Source organism: Bombina bombina, chromosome 8 (genome assembly GCF_027579735.1).
Source record: "Bombina bombina isolate aBomBom1 chromosome 8, aBomBom1.pri, whole genome shotgun sequence".
Lineage (NCBI taxonomy): Eukaryota > Metazoa > Chordata > Amphibia > Anura > Bombinatoridae > Bombina > Bombina bombina.
In genome coordinates, this window is record NC_069506.1 from 201579328 (window position 1) to 201594247 (window position 14920).

Consider the following 14920-nt stretch of genomic DNA (forward strand, 5'->3'; position numbering starts at 1 on the left):
GAAACTGCTCCCTCCACCTTGGGGACCGTTTGCCATAAGTCCCGAGTGGTGGCGTCTATTGGAAACATCTTTCTAAATATTGGAGGGGGTGAGAACGGCACACCGGGTCTATCCCACTCCTTAGTAACAATTTCAGTTAGTCTCTTAGGTATAGGAAAAACGTCAGTACTCGCCGGTACCGCAAAGTATTTATCCAACCTACACAGTTTCTCTGGTATTGCAACGGTGTTACAATCGTTGAGAGCTGCTAAGACCTCCCCTAGTAGTACACGGAGGTTCTCCAATTTAAATTTAAAATTTGAAATATCTGAGTCCAATCTGTTTGGATCAGAACCGTCACCCACAGAATGAAGCTCTCCGTCCTCATGCTCTGCGAGCTGTGACGCAGTATCAGACATGGCCCTAGCATTGTCAGCGCACTCTGTTCTCACCCCAGAGTGATCACGCTTGCCTCTTAGTTCTGGTAATTTAGACAAAACTTCAGTCATAACAGTAGCCATATCTTGTAATGTTATCTGTAATGGCCGCCCAGATGTACTAGGCGCCAAAATATCACGCACCTCCCGGGCGGGAGATGCAGGTACTGCCGCGTGAGGCGAGTTAGTCGGCATAACTCTCCCCTCGCTGTTTGGTGAAATTTGTTCACATTGTACAGATTGACTTTTATTTAAAGTAGCATCAATACAGTTAGTACATAAATTTCTATTGGGCTCCACCTTGGCATTGGAACAAATGACACAGATATCTTCCTCTGAGTCAGACATGTTTAACACACTAGCAAAAAAACTTACAACTTGGTTATAATCTTTTTTAGCAGAAAAACGTACTGTGCCTCAAAGAGGTACTAACGATTAAATGACAGTTGAAATAATGAACTGAAAAAACAGTTATAGCATCAAACTTTAAAACAACACAACTTTTAGCAAAGGTTTGTTCCCATTAGTAAAACAACACTAATTAAATTTGTACATAAGAATACAAAACAACGTTTTTATTCACAGTCACTATAAGAATTCTCACAGCTCTGCTGAGAGAATTTACCTCCCTTCAAAGAAGCTTGAGGACCCCTGAGATCTGTCAGAGATGAACCGGATCATGTAGGAAATATAAAAGTAACTGACTGGAATTTTTTGATGCGTAGCAAAGAGCGCCAAAAACGGCCCCTCCCTCTCCCACACAGCAGTGAAGAGAAAACGAAACTGTCACAATTAAAGCAAAAAACTGCCAAGTGGAAAATAATGCCCAAATATTTATTCACACAGTACCTCAGCAATGTAAACGATTCTACATTCCAGCAAAAACGTTTAACATGAGAATAGTTATTAAAAGGATTAGTGACCCTTAACAGAGTAGTTCCGGTGAAATACCATCCCCAGAATACTGAAGTGTATACATACATGTCATTTTAACGGTATGGCAGGATTTTTCTCATCAATTCCATTCAGAAAATAAAAACTGCCACATACCTCAATGCAGATTCCTCTGCCCGCTGTCCCCTGATCTGAAGCCTTTACCTCCCTCAGATGGTCGAGAACAGCAATATGATCTTAACGACTCCGGTTAAAATCATAGTAAAAATCTCTGTCAGATTCTTCCTCAAACTCTGCCAGAGAAGTAATAACACGCTCCGGTGCTATTTTAAAATAACAAACTTTTGATTGAAGTCATAAAAACTAAGTATAATCACCATAGTCCTCTCACACATCCTATCTAGTCGTTGGGTGCAAGAGAATGACTGGGACTGACGTAGAGGGGAGGAGCTATATGCAGCTCTGCTGGGTGAATCCTCTTGCATTTCCTGTTGGGGAGGAGTTATATCCCAGAAGTAATGATGACCCGTGGACTGATCACACATAACAGAAGAAAACAGTGTTATGTACTTACCCAATCATCACTCATTGTACCGAGCTTACCCAGCTGCATACCTTCTACATCCAGTAGAAGAGCCAATCTAAATTAGGTATACTAATTGTAGATCCTGTATGTGAGGATACTCAGGCAAGCCAACAGGAAGAGGCTACAGGACCAGTCCCAGCGACCCTGTGGAAAGACTGGTGAAAAACTCCCTCAACAGAATTACTCTCACTGCCTGTGGTACTCCAAAACACCCCTCTGCCCTCTTCTCGGTCCTTGGAGGGGGATAATGGGCCTCACAGCACCCCTTTCCATTTTCACCTCCTCCTGAGAAGGCAAAAATTTAGACAGGGGAATGAAGTGGAATTAATTAAAGCTCTTAATGTTGGGTCTTTTTGCCTGCTTCATGGTGGAGTGGAGTTTAATCCCATATGTTATGGCTCGTGGACTTTTACCACCTTATGAAAGAAATATACATTTAGCTTTTGCTGTTTCTCAAAGTTCTACAAAAGTAAAATTTATAAATTTATAAATTGTTAATTAGGTGGAGAATAAAACAATCTGGGCAGTATTAAACTATTTTATTCCACAATGTTGAGCTTAGTTTTGAGTTTCCTTGATCTGTGGGCTAAGTATTAAATGGCATTTGAAATAGCAGAGATGGTGTCACCATAAAGAGTAATATTATATATCACCTTTGCACGCAAGAACTTTCGAGTCTCACGGTGGACACGTGAGCTTTCAGTAAGAAGGTTAAGGACTGGTGTCAACGTCTCACGTAATTTGTGGCCCTGCAGTGAGAAAAGGAGAAGTCATGAAAGATGATAAGAATATACATTTTACACAATTTTTTTAATATATACTGTATATAAAATTCTACTAATTATAGAATTATTCTCCATGTATCTCTCTCTCTCTCTCATTATAGAATTATTCTCCATGTCTCTCTCTCTCTTTCTCTATATCTATATCTATATACTATATATATATATATATATATATATATATATATATATATATATATACTGTATATATCTCTATCTATCTATATATACACACACACACACATAAATATATATATATTAATATACACACACATATTTCCATCTTAATATGAGGAGAGTTCACGTAAGATCGTTTCATTCTATATCATATGATAACGTAAGAAGACAGGGTCACAGTGTGACTCCTTTATCTGTATGGAATAAAAGGTTAATATCTCCGGAACGGGATTATTGAACAGGGGGATTTTATACATGATTTGCTTTATTATGTTTTTATGCTGCGACATGTGAGATGAGGCTCTGACAGATGTGGGAACATTAAGGTTTTACTTTTTTTTGGATAAACTGTGCAGCCTGTCAGTTTGGTGCGCTTTTCTTCCTGCATGGCACTCCATGTGACTGGCCTCATTAACTTCCTCTTTCCTGACCGTGCGGTTTACAGGAGAAGAAGCGGTTTCTCTGGGGGGCCTGGGTCATAGGAGGTGGTGAGTGCCCCGGTCATTGGGGTTATAAAGGTGCCATTTACTCTTTCTATAGTCCATTTTAAAAGCGCAAGCTATGGAGGACTCTGATGCATTAGAGGATACTCCCTCTTTACCCAGATCTAATACCTGTTTTTATTGTGAGGAGGCTACGGTATTCTATCTTCAGCCTACGAAGGATTTTAGACCGACTTCAACATTGTTTGTTGTCTATTCTGGGAAGTGCAGAGGGCAAAAGGCTTCTGCCACTTCCCTATCTTTTTGGTTGAGGAGCATTATCCGCTTAGCATATGAAACAGTTGGAAATAAGCCTCCTCTGAGAATTACGGCTCATTCGACTAGAGCTGTGGCTTCTTCTTGGGCCTTCAAGAATGAGGCCTCTATGGAGAAGATTTGTAGGGCGGCTACCTGGTCCTCCTTACTTACTTTTTCAAAGTTTTACAAATTTGACGTATTTGCTTCGGCTGAAGTAGCTTTTGGGAGAAAGGTTTTGCAGGCTGTGGTGCCCTCAGAATAGGGTCCGCCTCTTTTTACCCTTCCGTTTTCATTAAGTGTCCTCTAGAGCTTGGGTATATGTTTCCCACAAGTAAGGAATGAAGCTGTTGACTCTCCTTATATTAAGATGGAAAACATAAATGATGCTTACCTGATAATTTCCTTTCCATCTGTATGAGGAGAGTCCATGCCCCCTGTCCGTTTTCTCCGTTGGGTGGACCTAAATTTTTTATTCTTCTGGCACCATTTATACCCTGATATTTCTCCTATAGTTCCTTGTTCCCTCAGCAGAATGACTTAGGGATGAGGGGAGTGGGGGAGGTATTTAAGCCTTTGGCTGGGGTGTCTTTGCCTCCTCCTGGTGGCCAGGTTCTGTATTCCCAGGAATAAAGCTGTGGACTCTCCTCATACAGATGGAAAGGAAATTATCAGGTAAGCATAATTTATCTTAAATACACACACACACACACATATATATATATATATATATGTATTTACTACTATTAAAATCATTTCAGCAGGATCAAAACAGCAGTACAGAATACAACAGCCAGATATTAGAATAAAATGTCCAACAAAATCAATTTCCCCATATGCCCCATAGGAGCTGATGTGAATTCTCCAAATGAAAAGTGCTGTAGTCAATTATGTTCCACACCCATAGTAACTCTGTGTTTGTTTAAGCTTGCAACATAGTATGTCTAATTAAAGACCTGCATATATACGCCATCCATAGATATATAATTAGTCCCTTACGAGGCTCATATCAATATTTGTAATCCATGTTCCGATATTTTCTATAGAAAAACCTTTTGGTTCATAGTGTCAGGGTTTTTTTGCCATGTGCTGCTGGCAGCCATTTTACTCACCTCTCTTCCTGACTATGGTGCATTGTGGGGGATGCTGCTCATTTCCTGCACTTCCTTTTATGGCCAGACTGGTATACATTATCCGTGTGAGACAGGATGCAGTCTCAGAATTGTGATGTCATAATTTATAATTTAAAGGGCCTCTGTTCAGTATGCGTTGTCTCAGACCTGTTTGTGAGAGCTCCTGTGTATTACCTGGCTGCCTGACGTCCTTCCTGGTTCCTGATCCCTGGCTTGTTCCCGACTCTGCTGTTTTCCTTGTTCCTGATTCCAGCTCGTCTGACTATTCGCTTTGGCTCCTGACTCAGCTCTTCTGACTACCAGCTTGTTATTTGACATGTGGACTTTTTATTATTTTTTGCTATTAATAAAGGTGTGATTATTTTTGCACTTCTCGTCTCAGTGATTCCTGGCACCCTGACACAAAGCTTTAAATCTTTGTGAGTCATTCGGTACTGGATTTGGACACAGTCCGTTATCATACTCACATAACCGTTAAAGGGACAGTCTACACCAGAATTTTTATTGTTTTAAAAGATAGATAATCCCTTTATTACCCATTCCCAAGTTTTGCATAACCAACACAGTTATATTTATATACTTTTTACCTCTGTGATTATATTGTATCTAAGCCTCTGCAAACTGCCCCTTTATTTCAGTTCTTTTGACAGACTTGCAGTTTAGCCAATCAGTACTGGCTCCCAGGTAACTTCACGTGCATGAGCACAGTGTTATCAATATGAAAAACATGAACTAACACCCTCTAGTGGTGAAAAACTGTTAAAATGCATTCTGAAAAGAGGTGGCCTTCAAGGTCTAAGAAATTAGCATATGAACCTCCTAGGTTAAGCTTTCAACTAAGAATACCAAGAGAACAAAGCAAAATTGGTGATAAAAGTAAATTGGAAAATTGTTTAAAATTACATGCCCTATCTGAATCATGAAAGTTTATTTTGGACTAGACAGTCCCTTTAAGGTTATGCAGAGGGTTTTCAGTCTTTAAATTTTATGGGTTTCAGTAGCACTCAGAGGGTTTCCGATGTCTTCACTGGTAGCTTTTGCAGGAACAATCAGCATACAGGAAAAGGTACTTAGTGCACACAGCACGCCTTTCATGGAACAAACAGCATATGGAAAAAAGGCACTTTGTGCATAAAGCACGCCTTCCATGGAACAAACAGCATATGGAAAAAAGGCACTTTGTGCATAAAGCACGCCTTCCATGGATCTGCCAGCCAAAACGGCAACAAGAGGGGAAAAGAGATCATCAGCGTTGAACAGCTGTTTTCACCACCAACAAACACTGCTATGCGCGCTTCACCTTGATGTGTATAGGCTTCATCCAGCTTGAATCTGATCAGATTCTGAATCAAATTCAAGCCGGATGAAGCCTGTACCAGTGAAGACATCGGAAACCCTCTGAGTGCTACTGAATCCCATAAAATTTAAAGACGAAAAACACTCTGCATAACCTAAATGGTCATGTGAGTATGATAACAGACTGTGTCCAAATCCAGTACCGAATGACTCACGAAGATTTAAAGGTATGAACCAAAAAGTTTTTCTATAGAAAATATGGGAACATGGTTTACAAATATTGATATGAGCCTCGTAAGGGACTATTTATATGTCTATAGATGGCGTATATATGCAGGTCTTTAATTAGACATACTATGTTGCAAGCTTAAACAAGCAAGCTTAGGCAAACCCTCTCTGAACAAAGACCATGGCAACCCCAGGCGATCGTTCAGCCTCCTGTGGGCCTTGTCAGTGAGGTGCAGCCATATTCCTCTAAGCACATTGGGCAAGGAACCAACGTCTGGTTTCCCCATTACCCTTTGGGAGTCTTCCCCAGGGTCATATTACAAAGAAGATAAAGAAGGAGTAGTGCTCTTTCAGGAGCGAGAATCAGCTCAATAGCTTGTTCTATGGTGATTTACCTACAGAACACAAGTGGCTCCAAGCAGCTTAACTCCAATGCCGGAAGTGCAAAAAAGCTCGCCCAAGCTCTGAGTGACAGGTGACAGTAAAGTGGCAGATCAAGCTTCTCACAATACAAAATGCACATTTTTACCACAATTTACAACCTGGGAGCAGCGTCTTTTAGCTCAATAGTTCTTTCACGGAGAAGAAGTTTCCTGAAGTGTATCAGTCTGATCCAGACTTACAAGGCCAGTCCAGTCCCAAAATACCAGCAATCCATACATATATATATATATATATATATATATACACACATACACACACACACATACATATACACTGTATGTGTGTGTGTATACATACACACATATATACATACACCCACGCATGCGTACACACGCACATCGGAAATTTGTTTCACAAACAAATGCCGAATATGGCCATGGACAGCGACATCCAAATGCGGAAGTAGGAGGCGTAGCTCATGCCGTTATGATTTTTCATGCCCAGATTGATTCTAGTGAAAGATCACCACACTAAAACCTGTGCAAATCCAAATCTTAGTGTGGTGATCTTTCACTAGAATCAATCCGAACGGCACTAGAGGCCACCTATTTCCAAATTCAGATCCTCATGAACGACACGAATGTACATCTTTAAAACTAAGGGTATACAATAAAAAGATAATCTGATTTTCCTTCTCTCATTCAGTTCCTTCTAGACACAATATTAACATAGCTTAGTCTTCCCAAGCAAACACATATATGTAACAAGCAACAGAATTGAATTTAAATGACCAGTTACATTTGTGCATGTTCTATAAACAGTAAACAAAATGTTGATTAATAAATCAAGCTACAGGCAGGAAGTAAACCATAAAAATGAAAAAAACATTATCTTGGTTCAGATAACACAAAAAAGGGAGGTGGAGTTACTATTTGTTTATAAACCGAATTTGCATTCCTTATCATTACATAAAAATAAATAATTACTCTGTCATACTAATTATTTTACTTAATATCATATATATAGGCTGCCCTGGGCCAGCATGTTGCAGTTCTTTAATTTAAAAAAAAAAAAAAAAAAAAACCTTAATTGTTCAAACAAAAAGGTGATTACATTTCCAGCTGCAGCTAAGTATCTTGTCATTAGCATGCTTCCTGATCGACAATAACTAGTGGAACTGCACTTAAAGTGATAGTAAACTCTCCCCTTTTTAAAATCAGATCCGGAATGTTAGTGATATTTTAGATGGAGTTTCATTCATTAGTTGTAATAAAGATACGCAATAACTTGCTTTAAAATTCAAATACACCGCACTACGCCGCTCACGTTAGGTTAAAGGTCAATTTTTCTGTAAACCAACTGTTTGAATTGTGGTCCAATCAGCACTCTCCCCATATGGCACTTTTGTTGTAGCTAGAGGGCTGATTGGACAACAATACAAACCATTAGCTCACAAAAAAATTGACCTTTGAAGTCGGCAGCAGAGCGTGGGGTATTTTAATTTTTTATCTATAATAAAAAGTAAGTTACAGACCATCTTTATTACAACTGATGAATGAAACCATCCAAAACATGACTTACATTCCAGATCTGTTTTTGTAAAGGGGAGAGATTACCATCACTTTAAGCATAGCTAGTCAGTCTTTGCTAAAAACAATTAACAAATAGGAGCATCAGCTATTGGCTATGAAAATTTATAATAATTATTATAAAGCAGCACAGGCTGATTTAAAGGGACATTCCGGTCAAAATTTAAAAGAACATAGATGAATTACATTTTTGAATAGTAACATATTTGCAATATACATGTATTGGCAAAAATGCTTCTAGTAAAATTCATCAGTTTTTCTCTGCATGTGCATGTGAGATATTCTCAGTGCACCAGCATTTTAAATACCACAACTTGCCAGAGCATCAGTGGGGCTTGTATCATGTCAGCAATTAACAAATTGAGTCATTACCAGATGGTACAAGCACCTTAGGCACCCTGAAGTGCTGTGTTTATAATGCTGGTGCACGATGCATACTTAAATACACCTTTGAAACAGCTATAGCTTTTAAAATAAGCCTGTTTGCTAATACGTGTATGTTACAAAAATGCTTATATTCAAAACGGAAATGTATACATGTGGATTCCAATTTTGGCTGGAATGTCCCTTTAACTTAAACTAGGTAATAGAAACTGGAAATGATTAATTAAATTAAAGGTAATGCATCACTTTCATGTTGCTTTAACTCATTTTGTTATGCGATTTTGACCAGTTTAAAGAATCCTCTTTGTTTATTGGTTTGAAGCAATAACCCACTTCCTCTCATGTTGACCGTGAGCACGTACAGATAAGAATTCACTGACCCTGTCCAGTCTCCTGTCCAGGAACTGAAGGAGAACTTCTACTGTGTCCATGTTCATGCCCATGTATTCAACAGAACCTTGCTCTACTTTGGGAGTCAACAGCACATCAAGACACATCAGGGGAAGGTTAACCAGCAGGTTTACAGTGTGCCTACACAGGAGAAGAAAAGGGAATCATTATACACTCTGGCTACATTTGGTCTGCAGATACTCCTAGCATGTGGTTGTATTGTAGAAGAATACATTTTTTTAGTATTATTCATACCAGCGGCAGAATTCTGCAGCCATAAAACATGTTTCTATGATTGGATGGACAACTTTTTCATATAGTTTAAAAGTGAATTACTTACAACGTTCCCTGTCTTATATACACAGCTGGAAGACAGCATAAAGGGCAGTTGCTTGGTGAACACCAGTATGGAATAATGTCCATCTTTTTTTGGCACAACATAGCAGTAATCCTCCAAGCACCAACTCTTGCTCAAGTTCAGATATCATAAAAATCTGGCCTGTAAAGGGTACTTGAGGGCTGGAATTAGGAACACTGCCATAAATAATTAAAGGGCTTCTTGCCCATTTAATACCAGTGCAGCAAATAAGTTGCGCTTACTGGCTCTTGAAGATGCCAGAATAAGATTGTTTTAATGTCTAGGCCACGGGGCAGAAGGCACAGAGCAGTTGGCTATATAATGTTAGACCACAGAATCTAAACAACATTTGACAGGGATGGCGCATTTTCTGGCTAATAGTGTTATTGAAGACCAATTGGCTGGGTATCAGCATGCTCTTGTGTAAAGTTTCAATCAACTTTCCTTTAAAGTTTGAGGCAATTGACTATGGATAGGTTTGGATTGTAGAGGACTGAGAACTGGGCGAGGTGTCATTCTGGGACCAAGGCAGCACAACCTCTTGCCTGACACCCTGGCTTCTGGCTTCATCGAGCCTTGCAACAGGATAAGCTTTCAAGGATAATAAAGCTTTGGCCCACGGGAATCTGAGCCCACAGTGTAAATTATCCTTCAAACCTTAAAAATTCTGGACGTTGAACAGACATCTGATGAAGCATTTCGCACAAACATTTTAAAGAAAGCAAGTTATGTTTTCTTTACAGCTAATAAAACTGTTCTTAAAGAGACAAGCATACAGCTGGGGAAGCTTGGAAATCCTGCCGCCTGGCAGCTAAACAGGCACTGCAGTGAGTACAAACTTGAGTCATAACAAGATGGCACTACATACACACATTTATATATATTTATTTGTTTATTTTTTATTTTGGAGTATCACAGAAACATTCTTAATATTAAGGAAGTTGATTGTTATTGTATCCCCTTGTGTAATTTACACAATTACACAAATGTATAAGTATAATTATACTAATTATAGAAAAACATTTATTACTTATTACATGCATAAAACAGACAACGGATCATGTACAACATTTGTTTTACACACCCATGAAATTCCTCTGTTCTGTCTTCGCCATCACTTTGCCTGAGCAAGCAGTGCCTAAGAATAGCTGCTAGGTGGCGATAAAGTGCTGCATCTTCCTATAATGACACAAAACATAAAAAGAGATATTTGAAGGTAAATAAAAGCAAATGCCCAAGAAAACAACCTATTCATTGAAATGTATAGTGCACACAAACTATAAAACAGGGGGGGGGGGGGGGTCATCTCTTTTACTAGCATTGCAAAGAATTTCACAGTTTAGCTAAACAATACCTTTGAATGTTATTTTATTTTTCAGGGAAATTCTAAACCTAAACTAGAAGCCTCTTAACCATTTACCTTGCAACCACTGGTTTACTTTTTAACTGCTTTTATAATTCCCAATTTGTTCTCTTAAAAGGGACATAATAAACTGTATTATGTTGCTACAGCCACTGACTGCATCACTTTGTGAGGTAGAAGACCCAATGCGCTACTTTTCTTTAAAAACATAGGAACCAACAAGAGGATGATTAGCCCGAAATAAACTACATAAAAGGTACGTAAATGTCCCTACATTTTAGAGGCACAGCGTGAACGTATACGATTATAGAATATATATATATTCAGATTCCAAGAATGTGTCATGACATTTATTGTGTGGGTACCCCTTGGTTGACAATCACTTAGGTAAACATTTACTTGTTTTATGTGTAAAATAAACAAATAAACATATTCATATCTGTGTCTGAGCTGGATAATAGGGATATGAAACCCAATTTTTTTCTTTCATGATTCAGATAGAGCATGCAAATTTCTAATTTACTCTTTTTACCAATTTTGCTTTGTTCTCTTGGTATGCTTTGTTGAATGAGCAGCAATGCACTACTGACAGTCGGTATAAATATATATATATATATATATATATATATATATATATATATATATATGCAGCCACCAATCAGCAGCTAGAACCTAGGTTCTTTGCTGCTCCTGAGCTTTCATAGATAAACCTTTCAGCAAAAGGATAACAAGAGAAGGAAGCTAATTAAATAATTGAAGTAAATTGGACAGTTTTTTAAAATTGTATTCTCTATCTGACTCATAAAAGAAAAATTGTGGGTTTCATGTCCCTTTAAGGGCATTAAATGAACACACCTAGTTAACTTCTTGTTTCTGCAGGAGTTTGCTGAAGTATAGTTCTGGACTCTAGAATTCTTAGGCCTAGATTTGGAGTTTGGCGGTAGAAGGGCTGTTAACGCTCCGCAGGCTTTTTTCTGGCCGCACCATAAAATTAACTCTGGTATCGAGAGTTCAAACAAATGCTGCGTTAGGCTCCAAAAAGGAGCGTAGAGCATTTTTACCGCAAATGCAACTCTCGATACCAGAGTTGCTTACGGACGCGGCCAGCCTCAAAAACGTGCTCGTGCACGATTCTCCCATAGGAAATAATGGGTCTGTTTGAGCTGAAAAAAAACCTAACACCTGCAAAAAAGCAGCCTTCAGCTCCTAACGCAGCCCCATTGTTTCCTATGGGGAAACACTTCCTACGTCTGCACCTAACACTCTAACATGTACCCCGAGTCTAAACACCCCTAACCTTACACTTATTAACCCCTAATCTGCCGCCCCCACTATCGCTGACCCCTGCATATTATTATTAACCCCTAATCTGCCGCAACCTACGTTATCCTTATGTACCCCTAATCTGCTGCCCCTAACACCGCCGACCCCTATATTATATTTATTAACCCCTAATCTGCCCCCTCAACGTCGCCTCCACCTGCCTACACTTATTAACCCCTAATCTGCCGACCGGACCTGAGCGCTACTATAATAAAGTTATTAACCCCTAATCCGCCTCACTAACCCTATCATAAATAGTATTAACCCCTAATCTGCCCTCCCTAACATCGCCGACACCTAACTTCAATTATTAACCCCTAATCTGACGACCGGAGCTCACCGCTACTATAATAAATGGATTAACCCCCTAAAGCTAAGTCTAACCCTAACACTAACACCCCCCTAACTTAAATATAATTTAAATCTAACGAAATTAATTATCTCTTATTAAATAAATTATTCCTATTTAAAGCTAAATACTTACCTGTAAAATAAATCCTAATATAGCTACAATATAAATTATAATTATATTATAGCTATTTTAGGATTAATATTTATTTTACAGGCAACTTTGTAATTATTTTAACCAGGTACAATAGCTATTAAATAGTTAAGAACTATTTAATAGTTACCTAGTTAAAATAATAACAAAATTACCTGTAAAATAAATCCTAACCTAAGTTATAATTAAACCTTAACACTACCCTATCAATAAATTAATTAAATAAACTACCTACAATTAACCTAACACTACACTATCAATAAATAAATTAAATACAATTGCTACAAATAACTACAAATAACTACAATTACATAAACTAGCTAAAGTACAAAAAATAAAAAAGAACTAAGTTACAAAAAATAAAAAAATATTTACAAACATAAGAAAAATATTACAACAATTTTAAACTAATTACACCTACTCTAAGCCCCCTAATAAAATAACAAAGACCCCCAAAATAAAAAAAATGCCCTACCCTATTCTAAATTAAAAAAGTTAAAAGCTCTTTTACCTTACCAGCCCTGAACAGGGCCCTTTGCGGGGCATGCCCCAAGAAAATCAGCTCTTTTGCCTGTAGAAAAAAATAATACAATACCCCCCCCCCCAACATTACAACCCACCACCCACATACCCCTAATCTAACCCAAACCCCCCTTAAATAAACCTAACACTAAGCCCCTGAAGATCTTCCTACCTTGTCTTCACCATCCAGGTATCACCGATCCGTCCTGGCATCCGGTGCTGAAGAGGTCCAGAAGAGGCTCCAAAGTCTTCCTCCTATCCGGCAAGAAGAGGACATCCGGACCGGCAAACATCTTCTCCAAGCGGCATCTTCGATCTTCTTCCATCCGGTGCGGAGCGGGTCCATCTTGAAGCAGCCGACGCGGATCCATCCTCTTCTTCCGTTGTCTCCCGACGAATGACGGTTCCTTTAAGGGACGTCATCCAAGATGGCGTCCCTCGAATTCCGATTGGCTGATAGGATTCTATCAGCCAATCGGAATTAAGGTAGGAATATTCTGATTGGCTGATGGAATCAGCCAATCAGAATCAAGTTCAATCCGATTGGCTGATCCAATCAGCCAATCAGATTGAGCTTGCATTCTATTGGCTGATCGGAACAGCCAATAGAATGCGAGGTCAATCTGATTGGCTGATTGGATCAGCCAATAGGATTGAACTTGATTCTGATTGGCTGATTCCATCAGCCAATCAGAATATTCCTACCTTAATTCCGATTGGCTGATAGAATCCTATCAGCCAATCGGAATTCGAGGGACGCCATCTTGGATGACGTCCCTTAAAGTAACCGTCATTCGTCGGGAGACAACGGAAGAAGAGGATGGATCCGCGTCGGCTGCTTCAAGATGGACCCGCTCCGCACCGGATGGAAGAAGATCGAAGATGCCGCTTGGAGAAGATGTTTGCCGGTCCGGATGTCCTCTTCTTGCCGGATAGGAGGAAGACTTTGGAGCCTCTTCTGGACCTCTTCAGCACCGGATGCCAGGACGGATCGGTGATACCTGGATGGTGAAGACAAGGTAGGAAGATCTTCAAGGGCTTAGTGTTAGGTTTATTTAAGGGGGGTTTGGATTAGATTAGGGGTATGTGGGTGGTGGGTTGTAATGTTGGGGGGGGTATTGTATTATTTTTTTTTACAGGCAAAAGAGCTGATTTTCTTGGGGCATGCCCCGCAAAGGGCCCTGTTCAGGGCTGGTAAGGTAAAAGAGCTTTTAACTTTTTTAATTTAGAATAGGGTAGGGCATTTTTTTTATTTTGGGGGTCTTTGTTATTTTATTAGGGGGCTTAGAGTAGGTGTAATTAGTTTAAAATTGTTGTAATATTTTTCTTATGTTTGTAAATATTTTTTTATTTTTTGTTACTTAGTTCTTTTTTATTTTTTGTACTTTAGCTAGTTTATGTAATTGTAGTTATTTGTAGCAATTGTATTTAATTTATTTATTGATAGTGTAGTGTTAGGTTAATTGTAGGTAATTGTAGGTATTTTATTTAATTAATTTATTGATAGGGTAGTGTTAGGTTTAATTATAACTTAGGTTAGGATTTATTTTACAGGTAATTTTGTTATTATTTTAACTAGGTAACTATTAAATAGTTCTTAACTATTTAATAGCTATTGTACCTGGTTAAAATAATTACAAAGTTGCCTGTAAAATAAATATTAATCCTAAAATAGCTACAATATAATTATAATTTATATTGTAGCTATATTAGGATTTATTTTACAGGTAAGTATTTAGCTTTAAATAGGAATAATTTATTTAATAAGAGATAATTAATTTCGTTAGATTTAAATTATATTTAAGTTAGGGGGGTGTTAGTGTTAGGGTTAGACTTAGCTTTAGGGGTTAATCCAT

At 38.5% G+C, this 14920-nt stretch overlaps 1 protein-coding gene across 1 annotated transcript in view; it reads right to left on the reverse strand.

The window, feature by feature from the left end:
• The window catches only part of RIC8A (RIC8 guanine nucleotide exchange factor A), a 172838-nt gene that overhangs the window by 38900 nt on the left and 119018 nt on the right, over nt 1-14920 (reverse strand). Inside the window, exons 4-6 of the mRNA XM_053690844.1 lie at nt 10439-10533; nt 8987-9137; nt 2550-2645 (exon numbers count right to left, since the gene is read on the reverse strand). Coding sequence (XP_053546819.1) covers nt 2550-2645; nt 8987-9137; nt 10439-10533 — 342 coding nt within the window. The remainder of the gene's footprint in view (nt 1-2549; nt 2646-8986; nt 9138-10438; nt 10534-14920) is intronic.